This window comes from Gobio gobio, assembly GCF_949357685.1.
Source record: "Gobio gobio genome assembly, chromosome: 20".
In the NCBI taxonomy this organism is placed as follows: Eukaryota; Metazoa; Chordata; class Actinopteri; order Cypriniformes; family Gobionidae; genus Gobio; species Gobio gobio.
In genome coordinates, this window is record NC_137113.1 from 15324313 (window position 1) to 15336953 (window position 12641).

The 12641-nt window shown below is 37.7% G+C and overlaps 1 protein-coding gene across 3 annotated transcripts; it reads right to left on the bottom strand.

The window, feature by feature from the left end:
* Window positions 1–1042: 1042 nt before the first annotated feature.
* Window positions 1043–11766, bottom strand: mfsd13a (major facilitator superfamily domain containing 13A). 3 transcript variants are annotated; one of them, XM_079845962.1, is made up of 9 exons: window positions 11646–11763; window positions 8455–8709; window positions 7442–7521; window positions 6908–7357; window positions 6236–6356; window positions 6035–6131; window positions 5700–5871; window positions 3048–3241; window positions 1043–2478 (listed from the first exon to the last, which is right to left on the bottom strand). In XM_079845962.1, the coding sequence occupies exons 2-9, from the start codon at window positions 8617–8619 to the stop codon at window positions 2243–2245; spliced, it is 1515 nt and encodes a 504-aa protein (XP_079702088.1). In that variant the 5' UTR covers window positions 8620–8709; window positions 11646–11763; the 3' UTR covers window positions 1043–2242. The 3 variants fall into 3 exon arrangements, with proteins under 3 accessions (XP_079702088.1, XP_079702090.1, XP_079702089.1); XM_079845963.1 differs by having other exon boundaries at window positions 1049–2478; window positions 6035–6083; window positions 11646–11759; XM_079845964.1 differs by lacking the exon at window positions 8455–8709 and having other exon boundaries at window positions 11646–11766.
* Window positions 11767–12641: the final 875 nt, after the last annotated feature.

Sequence of the window (12641 nt, forward strand, 5' to 3'; positions counted from 1 at the left end):
TGCACAAATAAGAAATGAGAAGCACCCACTATGTTCACTTGCTGTCTAATACACTCCACGGTTTTAGCAATCCTATTAAATCATACTGTGCGATTTGGATCTATTAAACTTGGCTACGACATGCATGTACGATGATGACACCTATTGACTCGTAGGCTACGATGCACGTTTCTATATTAGAATAAAACGTCATCAGCATGCGCTAGTGGTAAACAAAAAGACCATGATGAAGCACACTTTGGCAGTTGTAGTATTTATGTGTGCTGAAAAGACAGCGAAAGTGGAAGGGGAAATAGCTGGAGATAAGCAAGTTTTAACGGCATGTCGGGTTGATTTTATGTCACATTTTTATTGGCTGGTCAGTAGACATAGGTCGTAGCAGCAAACACACTGTGCGTTGATCATGCTGAATTTCTAACACTGTGAGAAAATTGTCGTAGGCTATCTTTGGTCGCAAGACCATGACAACGTCTTTGAACCTCTCTCACTACTACATAGGACCAGCGATTAGGAGCCATGATCAAAGAAATCGTCACGATTGTTTCACGATGGCAATCTTTCGTCTGGGACAGCGGAAAATTAATATATCCCACCCACCAACAGGTGCCGTGATTAAGAGATAATCAGTGTTATTAACCTCATAGTGTTATGCCTGATCTGTGTGACAGTGTATGTAAATTGTGTTAAATGGCTAAAGCAAGGTCACAGATTTTTGGATAACAATGAATTAACTGCATCTTCTAAAATGTTTGGTTGTAGGCCCGTACAAATGATTATACACTCTAAAAATGCTGGGTTAAAAACAACCCAAGTTGGGTTGAAAGTGGACAAACCCAGCAATTGGGTTGTTTTAACCCAGTGATTGGGTTGTTTTAAGCAAACATTTTACCCAACCGCTGGGTTAAAACAACCCAATTGCTGGGTTTGTCCATTTTCAACCCAACTTGGGTTGTTTTTAACCCAGCATTTTTTAGAGTGTAGTTTAGAGTTTAAAACAGGTGAGTGCTGAATCAATAACTACTTAAAGACAAAACATCACATAGATATTACTGTTATAAAACATTTATTTGCAAGCAAAATTATTTGAACAATGGGCAAAAGCACAAAAATAACTCGTATATCCTAATCCATACCTCATTTGTGTAAAAGTTTGAACATTTCCTAAGGTAACTCAAATGTTTCCTAGAATAAATACCATAAGATTCGACAAAAATATCATATGTGCACCAACCAGTAGTTGACAAACAGAAAACGTAACAATCTTAAGACCTAAAATAGTAAGATGTGTCGTCTTCTTTAATGTTTTTGTTTTGCAACAATCCTACAGTTGAAATTATGAAATGGAATTTCACAAATGTGTCAAAAATGGTATCTTTACTAAAAGTTAAGAATATAAATTTGTCAATAAAAATTTCAATTTGGAAAACCCTTATACAAAACTATTTCTGTAACTTTTTACTTTTAACGTCAAACCGGCCAAAGAATTAATTACTTAAATCTCATCAGTCCAATTGACAATTCTGCCTCGGAAACACAAAAATAAAGTGAATTTGGACATTTGGTACAAAAATAAGTTCGTCATACATGCTAGAACAACACACAGTCTGCATTTACGTTCATGTGAACTATAATATACATACATAATGGAATTAATGATAATGAGTAACTGAATGAATTTCAAAAGTCCTATAAAACAGATGTTACTAGCCACAAAACAACTTTAACAGCTGGCCGAATAACAAAGACAATGTATAAGTCCTGAAAGTATTAAAAACACCACAGATATCCATGCAATTCCATATCATGTATCCCCGGAATGCCGCTGAACACTTATTGTAAACATGCCCTTTCTCAGAACACAGTGTTTTTTTTTTCCATATAGTTAAAACATAGTGTCAAGGGAGATGTGATTAGATTTGGCTTGATTATCAACCTATATAATTATACATTGAATCTTCAGAACAGAAGGTTTGGGTGGCAGTACTGTTCAACATGATCCCAAACCACTTGATTGTTTGAACTGTCCTTTCATATTTGGTCACATACTCAATATAAATACCCAATAGTTATACATAGCAAATTAAGGCAGGTTTCAATTAGATGGGACCATACATTCTCTCTCAAGTGTCTTTTGCCGTATTTGGCGTCGCCATTCTCCATTCAGGGTCTGTTGGCAGAATGCCTGGACTTGGGGAATGTCCACGACTCATCTCTCCTTCCTCTTCCCCTCCCTACAGGAGTATTAGATAGCCTTGACATCAATGAGGTGGCTGTGTTGGGCACCTTGCCTCAGGGACTTGATGTTTTGTAGCCTTCGCCCATGCAGAGTGAAGCGAGACCACGCCAGCAGCTGCAGAAGGGCACAGGAAATGGGCACAAACACCAGCAGATAAAAGCAGCCCTGACGCAGTGGCACAGGGAAAGAGGGAGCTGCAATCGGTACTTCTGCCACGGAGTTCCTCTCGAAGATGTCATATCCTGGAAAAAGATAGGGGGAATGATGAGACTTGAAGATACACATCTACAAAAGCTTTCAAATAAATGCTGTTCTCTAAAACTTTCTATTCGTCAAAGAATACTGAAAATGTTTTATCATGGGATCCACAAAAATATTAAGAAGCACAACGGTTTTAAACATTGATAATAAGAAGAAATGTTTCTTGAGCAGCAAATCAGCATATCAGCAAATCAGCATAGAATGATTTCTGAAGGATCATGTGACACTGAACCCTAAAGTAATGATGCTGAAAATTCAGCTTCACCATCACATTATAGAATCTATTCAAAAAGAAAGTTATATTAAATTGCTATATTGTTACAGTTTTTACTATATTTTTGATCAAATAAATGCAGCATTGGTGAGCCATTTGGTTTAATAGTATTGGGTCAAACATGCAATGCATGAGAGAGATTCTTTTTTGTCGGCTCCAGTATGAAGAATGTGCTTGTTTTCCGTCATTTGTAATTGTCACTTTAGATAAAAGCATCGGCTAAATGATTAAATGTGAATGTTACTTGCAATGCAGGTTTAATCACAGCACACGCACCTGTGTAGAGACACAGCAGCCAGGTACCAATGAGAGGGGCAAAGGTCTGACCAGGCTTGGTTACCAAGGCAACCATACCAAAGAGCAGGGCAGAAGCTGCTTGCTGCCGGTGGTTCAACACAAAGTCCTCATCCACTAGGTCTGTGATCACCAGGTTCAGAAGTTTACAAGTGCCCTCGGTGAAGACGCGATTACTACGGAGAGATTCAAACAACACAATACAATAATAAAAATAGATTAAAGACAATGCTGATGAAAGATTATTGGAATCTGTTCTCAGAGGCTAATGGGCATCTTTTTATTAATCAGTGTTCATCTTGTCAACTTAATAAATAGCACAAAAAAAAGTGTCAAAGATTCTGTCTGTGAAACCTGGCCAATATGAGAGCCAAGTCCTGGGCCGATACATCATTTAAACGTTTACAGATTCTAGTTTTCATATTTGTGACTGATTTGTGATACAAATGACAGAGGAAAAGTAATTTATAAAATTGCAACAAGAATATCAGACTCATAAGGCGTGCTCAGACCTTTATTTTGAAATAGTAATGAGAAATCATGAAAGAAATTTGTTTTCATGCCAAGAGTTCAAAAGATAACATTTATTCTATTTTTTTGAGAAAAAAAAGGTCTGAAAATGTTTTGAAACATAAGGAAAAAAAGGTTAGACACTCCATTTGTGATGCAGTGGCGAGCTATAACGCACATCTGTGTTTTTTCCACATCATTGTCTTTTATGTGTTTGTTACAGTTTGAATTCAAATAAAACACTGCACATACTACTGAATAAATTGTATGAAAAATATTGAAATATAGATCACTCAAACCATATATGGAACTGGAAGAGTCCTTATAAACCATTTGGGTGTTTTGCAAACATCAATGATGTGTTTTGTGGGCGGAGCCTACCTGGTGGCAGAAAATGGTTCTGCAGTAGCACTCTATGGAAGCCACGTAATAAAACAATAAAAAAGGTCATTTCAAGTTTATATCTTACAATTTTGACTTTTTTTCCCCTGCATTTATCTCAAAATCCTAAGAAATATTAAAATTGCAAGATTTAAAACTCCAGGAAAAGATTTCTTTTAAAAAAGATTGAAAAAATTGCAGGTTTATATCCCCCAATTCTGACGTTCCCCCATCAGCATCTCGCAATCGCAAGAAAAATGTCAGAATTGTGAGATATATATGAAATATTACCTACATAAAACATAGGTTTAAATGTTATTTCATGCTGTAACTGTAAAGCTATGATGCTCCTATGGACTGCATATATGAATATTATGTAGAACAATGTTATCTATAGTTTACATCAAATCCATGCTTTATTAGTAGACTAATCATCACAGGTTTCATCAGTCCAGTCTGTGGCTTGCAACCATAAATGTTCAATAAATATGAAGACCATCTTTTTTTGCATTCTGCTTCTAACATCTAAAAGGCACAACAAGAAATGTTTTCTCTTATTCCGTGGATTTTGCCCATTTTCCTCCACTTGTTACCACTGTTTTTCTGCCACCACAATGCGCGCACAGCTGCAAATGACTTAACTGTGACGTCTGCTCAAAAATGGTCAATATGGAGTCTGGTTTTCATCTAGTCTAGTGGAACTGTTTGGTACTGGGCCCAAACAAAATCTTACTGAAAGGTCATTTTTTAAGATATCAACTTTTGATATTTGTCTTGCAGTTTTTGAGTCAAACATGTTTTGAAAAGTACAGTATATATTTCATATAAAAAACCTTATATTTTTACATTTTCATAAACAAACTTCAATAACCTTTTTTAGTTTCACTTTCATAATTTTTCTCACTTTTACAAAAATCTGCCATGTGTCTCCAAAAAAAGAGACCAAACTTAAGTGTGTGCTCCAAAGTATTCAAGATTTATAACAAATTAAAGGTGCACTATGTAACTTTTCTGTCCGCTTGAGGTCGCTTATTCAAAACAAATGTGTAGCTTGATGACGCCAAGTTTGAGCGCAGAATCTTGGGACATGTGGTCTTTACCTCACAGCCGGTGGAAAAGAATCGGGATAGGACTCGGGCAGAAATCATGTTCATGGACACGATTATTAACGTTACTGTAGTATGAAGCTGAGCAGGACCGAGTGTTGTGGTAACTGAGCAAGAACGCTGGAACGATTATTAATAAGATGAACACAACACACACCTCGCGAACAGTGGGACTTTTAGTATGCCACAGTCGCCGGAGCCATTTCCACTTTTCCGGTCATGAGTATGAGGTAACGCAGCTCTGTTTATCATATTAGATACATTTGAGCGTGTTGAAAATGAAGTTATGACGTTACTCATGACACTTGTTGCACACTGCAGCGAGAGTAAAGCGTTTCTGCAAAAATAAAACCGAGGGTAACGCTGATATGACGCAATTGACATGCGACTCCCTCACATGTCCCAGTTCCTTGGTTAAAAAAGCAATTTCTCACGATTTACAAATAGTTGGAAACATTTGGGATATTGTAAGTACTCAACTGAACAAAATATATAACACTGGCCTAGTGTTTTTTGGATATTTTACTGCAAAAATGTTACATATTGCAGCTTTGAGTTGGAAATGCCATTTTAGGTCTATGCTCAAAAAGTGGGAATTTCTGAAAACAGAAGGGCTTGTGGGAAGCTCATTTCTCACCTAGCAATAAAGATGCAGAGCAGGTACACCTGGTCCGCCCCTGCTAGAAGCATGGCTATGCTGAGGCCCAGCTTTAAAAGGAAGAGCCAGCGGACAACCTGGTAGACACCCAGTCTTTGGCACAGCGTCAAGAAGTAGAGATTGTTCAGATGAGGTGCAATGTAAGAGAAGCCTGTTTCACAGGAAAATAGGGAATTAGTAGAAATCAAATACACATACACACGTTTATCCTCATATGGGAAATCATAACCTCACAATAGGTTCCCACAAGCAGGTTTACATAGACAGCATTGTTGATGTGCTGTGCTCATGTGAACGATTTCTTTCTCTCTTACCCAGCAGGAAGGAACCGGTGGAGGCAGAGATACGGTCCGACAGGAGGTGCTCCAAAAAAAGAGGAAAGAAATTGTTGTTGAAATGGCAGTGGAATACCTGCGGATGGTGGGGTAGAGGAATATATATATATAATCTGTTCTCTAATTGGATGATCATAGACAAAACCACTTTAACTTTGTGTAACACGCGTTTATATTTACCTGTACAAGGTTCATAGAGACGAACCACATAAAGTTCTTGTGGTGTGACAGCTGCTTTAGATATTCTCCAAGAGTGACTGGCTTCTCAGGTGAGGTAAAAGGAGCTTGACCGACACTCAGTCTATAAGAACGTCAAGGAGGATAAGCAATCCAATGGGAGAAAACAAAAGAAAAAACAGTTAAAGTGAAATTTATACAATTTAAAAAAATACATATAAAAAGATGACTCAAATTCTGACTGGATGAGCAATGAGCATCTATATTAATCAACCCGCAACAATAAATAGCCTACAGCTAAGCCAATTGTCTATCTATAAACTTTGTTACATTGTTAGCAGGGTTGAAAATTGTAGTCTAGCAACTGTAAGTTTAGATATTCTGTCAAATAACTTTTTTTATGTTTCATCAACAAAAAATATATAGGTTGCAAAATTTTGGGGTGACTAAATGATTGTTTTTGGGTCCAATATTCCTTTAAGAAGCTGGTAATACAAATACTGCATGTTCATATCCAGCACTATCAACATCCCTCCCTTGAGGGAGACAGTTAACCCCAGGATGCTCCACGGGGACCGGCTCTACAATTAGTGTGGTGTAAATTGCCTCAGATGAGGAAATTAACTGCTAAACGACCAGTAATATTTAGCACTGAAAAACATGAATGCTCCTTACTCAGCGAGTGCTTGGCTCTCTTTCTTTTGTAGATGGACTTCGTTCTGAAACCGGTGCCGCAGGAGACGCGAAACAATGAAAAAGCCTAGCATTGAGAGAGTGGCTAGAGCCACACAGAAGAGCCTGAAGTTGTAAAAGTCTTCCTTGTTCCAGAAGGAATAAGAGAGGAAAACGGACAGCGAGCCCATCGCGCTGAACAAGGAACTGTGGAAGTTGAGGCGTGTGCGGTCATGTGCAGACACGGCCAGATCAGCCAGGAGGGCGTTGTGGTTGAGGTCGACCACCGTGAGGAAGCCATCGTAAAGGCACAGGCAGATGAGGAACTGCAGTCCAGGCCAGGTCCAGGACACCCAGAAGGCCAGGAACGAGAGGGCAAAGAGAGGCCCGCTACGGGAGAGTGCCTGCAAGCGCTTCAAAACCACCTCAGGGGATGTGATCTGGGACCCAGACCTGAGCAATCAGACACAGAGAGATTCATTAGATATGTGGTCGCCCTATCGAACTGTGGAGTTCAAAGTGTGTGATTAATCTTACTGTGGAGAGCTCAGGAATGAGCGGTCACTCAGCCAGCCAAAAAGAGGGTCGTTCAGGCTATTCCATATCAGAAACACAGTCTATGAAACAAAAACATTACTGTTCTCATATTCAGTGCACAAATAGAGATTCAGATTCAACTATGTAAAAGTTTAGGGTTGGTAAGTTAAAGGGGCTATATGCAACTTTTTCCCCAAAATAAACGTAACAATAGCCTTTTTATTTTACCATTTATGACTCAAACATCTCCTGATGAGCATACTGACACCTTGTCCGCTCACAGTGGGTGCACCTATAAGCCTGTATCCTATTTTTCCTATTTACTGGCGGGTAGGTTTTTCCCGGGCTGTCTGCGGATGTGACGTCACCACCACTGCGAGAGCGAGCAGAAAATAAGAGCAGTTCTATTTTTTGGCCACAGGTGTCAGTCGCAAGTTTAAATTTCAGAAAAACGCATATAGTCCCTTTAAAAATAGAATTCTTATGCTCACCAAGAATACATTTGTTTGAGCAAATACAGTAAAAACAATAATATTTTGAAATATTATTCATTTTAAATAATCGTTTTCTATTGGAATACATTTTAAAATTTAATTAATTCCTTTGATGGCAAAGCTGAATTTTCAGCATCATTACTCCAGTCTTCAGTGTCACATGATCCTTCAGAAATCATTCTAATATGCCGATTTGGTTCTAAAGAAACATTTCTTATTAGCTAGCTTTGCATTAAACTATTTGAATGCATGACGTGGAGGCAAAGAAAGTGGAGTGCGTTCAAATTGTGTAATGCACAGCTATTCGTGGATTACCCCGCTTCAACCATGGTCATTTGCCAGCATTGACCAGTTAAAAAGCTGTCATTGATGTTTGCAGTGCAATTTTTGACCCGAAGGATAAAAATTATGGTTATTTTCGTTAGTTATGGCTTGTTAGATCTAGCATTCTGCCCAAACAGATATATATAGTAGGGCAATAATATTACATTTATTATAGAAACCATATAATAAACCTACCTCTCCCACCCAAAACGATAACTTGTCTATCTTGTAAACAGACACAAAGGTCTCCACATAATACAGTAAGAAGACGTTGTGCAGAATGGAGACGAATAGAGCCAGGGAGCCGTAGAGCACAGCTGTTGGGATGCCCTGGCAGAAGCCCCATATCCTCCTTCCCATCCTTTGCTACTTCTCTCCGCTCTTCTCGCCCACGCTGCACTCTACACGTCCCACAGGCCGAGCAGGGTGGGGTCATCGCTCTAGCCGCCCCTGCAAACAGACACCAACCAGTTCAAAACCCTATTCTGTAAAATATGAGGCAGGGTAATGTCTGTCAGCTGTTTTTAGTCTGGAAATTACCATTACTTGAATTAGATTCATAGAGCGTAATTGGACAATGGCCAAGCCAATGAGAAAACGGAGCATCTGTACTACATTATAAAGTGGCTTTGGCTTCGCTTTAATGATTCAGCACTTTGCTTGATATGAATCTGGAAAAACAGGCTAACGCGAAACCTTCTTCTGAGCTAAAATATTAAGAATGTGGGAGAAAGCTGGGAGAAAAACAGGATCTTAACATCACCAAAGATACTTAATTAGCTTTTACAAAGTTAGTCATGCAAATTGTGGTTATTTTTGCATGAAATTATAATTTAATTGGTTTCAATGCATGTCAATTCTCAAAAAAGAGTGAGAAAATACCACAATAAAAAGATCTCTTAAAACAGGGCTATGTTTCCATGGAGAGTGTTATGGGGAATTAGGGATGAAAGCAGCCAATTTTCCACATCCATAATAACAAAAACAGCCTGGACTTCTTCACAGAGCGTCATGTGAGCAGTTCTTCAGTACTTTCAGGTCACACCTCCATATTGTGCCTGTAAAACGATTTCTAACAGTGCGAATTGTAATTGCACTTGAACCTTAGATTTTAATGAGCTGGATGATCTCATCCCAGACTCAAAGCTGACAATAACAAACACTGTTATCCAGTCCAGAGATGTCTCAGGGGTGAATGAGAGATGTAACCTGAGCACAATTAGTGTAGGCTGAGGCCTGTGTTTGCTATCAAATATTGAACGGTTTCCAAAAGTAGGGCGGAGCGGACTTTATTGTGCCAGAGTCATGTGAATTTCCTCACACACAGAATCCCTTGTTGCTTTAATGCCAGACATCCGTGACAAACCTTTTGCAGATATCACTAACCTTACGTTGGGACACATGGCATATCAAAAAGCAAATTAAAATGCGTTCTGGCTGCTGGTTTAGGCAGCACACCTGATGTTCACATGCTGTGCAAGCTCACACATGTCCTGGAGTTCTTTGAAAGCCCTCGTTCTTATAGTTAAAGCAACATTAAAATAACCTTGCCCCCCAGCTCTTTGAGAGAACAATGAATTACAGTTCTGGTCGGTTAAACTACCCTAAACATATGATTTCCATCTGATCTAAGCAGTGAAGCAAAACGCACCCCACTGGATCGAGTTGCACGCAGTGAATCTCATCTCATCTCTGAAGGACAGGTGGCTGCTTCCCAGCAAATAAGACTCAGCAATCTTTGATCTAACAAGAGATCAAGTGCCATAGAGCAAAACACCAACATTTTGGCGGTGCTGTGTTACAGTGACAGGTTGCCCACCTGTGTCTGTTCTCTAGTCTAGAGCAACAGGATGCATGGGAACTATTCTCAATTTACAGACAGAAGAATCTTTTATTTGACCGAAACATTCACACCCTGTTTACACAAATGCTTTGACACAAATACAGTAAAACAGCAACTTTTCACAGGAACTCTCTTTGTTTAAGAACTGTGGCATTCAGTCAGCATAAAAGTGTTAATTTCCATAGTTAGGCATCTTACAAACCCAAAAAGTGACGTGTATGTGTATATATATATATATATATATATATAAATAAATTTGTGGGCACAATAATTAATTTAGAATGGAATATGGAATGTAGTAGACTTTGTCTAACAGGGAAGGCCATGGGTAAATATAACATTTATTATAATGGGTTTATGTAAAGATTGTTTTAAGTTCAATTAAATTAAAAGTTGTTATTTTTAAAGCCTATAATAATAATGTTGAAATTGGCAGCTTTCAGTTATACTGTAATGTAACGTCATTAATGTTTCATAAAGACATTAGTATCAGCGATAATGGCCTTTATTCATAAAAAGATGCCATTACAACAAATATTTAAAATATGCTGTCTTTACATTGTTTCTTCATTCATTTGGAGAGTAACTGAAATTATTACAATATCAAAATATTAAAAACTCCAATGTTTTTTTACTTGCTTTAAATCATGATTAATTACAGAAAAATGTGATTAATTAGTTATTTTTTTAATCGATTCACAGCACTAATATACAAACATTTCACACATTTTTATTATGTCAACCTATCATTGAGTAGAATACATCCATCTGAATTTATTCATTGTTGCTATTGTTACGTCCTTTCCTTGTTTTACAATATCTCTTTAAGTTTGTCTTTCATCAACTTTAACAAAAATAAATAATAGTTTTTCACATAATGATAACTATACACTTACAATTAACACATTTCTCGTACTCCATCCCCTATTATGGACATTACCCATTGAATCTCTATTAAAAGAGTCCATGATCACACTATCAGGCTCCTGACACATATAAGTAAATAATGAATATATGTATAAATATATCCAATATTAGTGACCAATTCAAAACAGAAACAAGAGACTTTTAGCCATTAAAAGCGGCAAATGAAAATGCTGGAATGACAAATATGCTTTGATATTACATTTAATATTTCCGAGCACATTGCATAACCGAATGTTTTCGTTTTGCTTTATATATTCTTACATTATCACAAAATGATACAATGTTTCACTAGTAGATCTGTGCTAGCCGCTCACGTTAGCGACTTACCTCACATTAACTCACCACGCTCGGCTCAGACTGTTTGAATTTTATTAGCTGAAGGAAACTATGATTTTGATCTGCGACGGACACTTTAAACCTAAACTAACCCTTTAAACTACTAATCCTGCTCTAAGTTAAGAGGCTAGCAGGCTATCCGCTTTCATTTCCAAGCAATGCGACGTGTACCAAGTCACAGCCCGCAGACAGACACACTTAACCAGTCCAGTTATATCAGAGAACACACCGATATCAGTCGATTCTATGATTTTAGATCTTTAGGCTGTTGGACACTTACCATGTGGAGTTGATGTCAACGCTGCAGTCACCTGATGATCAAAACAGACGCTCTAAACGTTTCTAGGGTTCACAGTTGTATCGAAACATGTCATGTGTTGGACGAGGAAGCCCGTGACGTCAGGACTCTTCCCTCCTCCTCCTCACTCCAGCTGCCATCGCCATCTGTACACGTACATTACACACAGACAGGCACGCACACATTTGGTGACGTACTCATTTTGGTAAATTGCACATTATTCGGACTAGCAGTAAAGTTTCTAATATAATGATGGAGGAAATGCATGAATAAACCATTCCAAAGCTCTCAAAGGCTGATAATGGCACGTTTTCTTCTTGTATGGACACGTGAGCAAGTGGCAAATGAATTTTAGATTGTATATTGATGAATGATCATTCTCATAATATAAATCCTAACAGTAAGAGTTCAGCAGTCTTCAATCTGTATTGCAGAGTATGCTACATGTGCTTGAATAAAAAGTTATTGAACATAGCCTATAATAACATGTTGTCACAATATTTGTTTTTATGGGAACCAATGATTTGGAAAGAAAACCTTAAAAAATTAAGATGTATAGAAAAAGACATCTTCCACAATTTAAATAATTATTTTCAATGTATTCATCCACAACATTTCAAATGTATTATGTGCATATAGCAAATTTTAACCAGTTTAAACAATTCTGAAATGCCAATACTGGAAAAATGGGTTGGACAAAAGCAATTCGAATTAAGCTGATATGACTTTTTGTTCAAAAAGATAAACCTTTCCTTTAAAACGTATCTATTGTGTTTATTTGTTCTATCTAACAGATTTATCTTATATGTACGTACATACAGACAGAATTCACAAAAATAATTTAAGAGGGTTTTGAGACCAACATTCAGAAACCACTACTAGACAAAAAACAAGCATTTGTGTAAATAGAATTTTGATTCGTAACCTTATAGTTGCTGAAATACAACTTTCCCACTTTCCATGTGACAACGGTGTCCC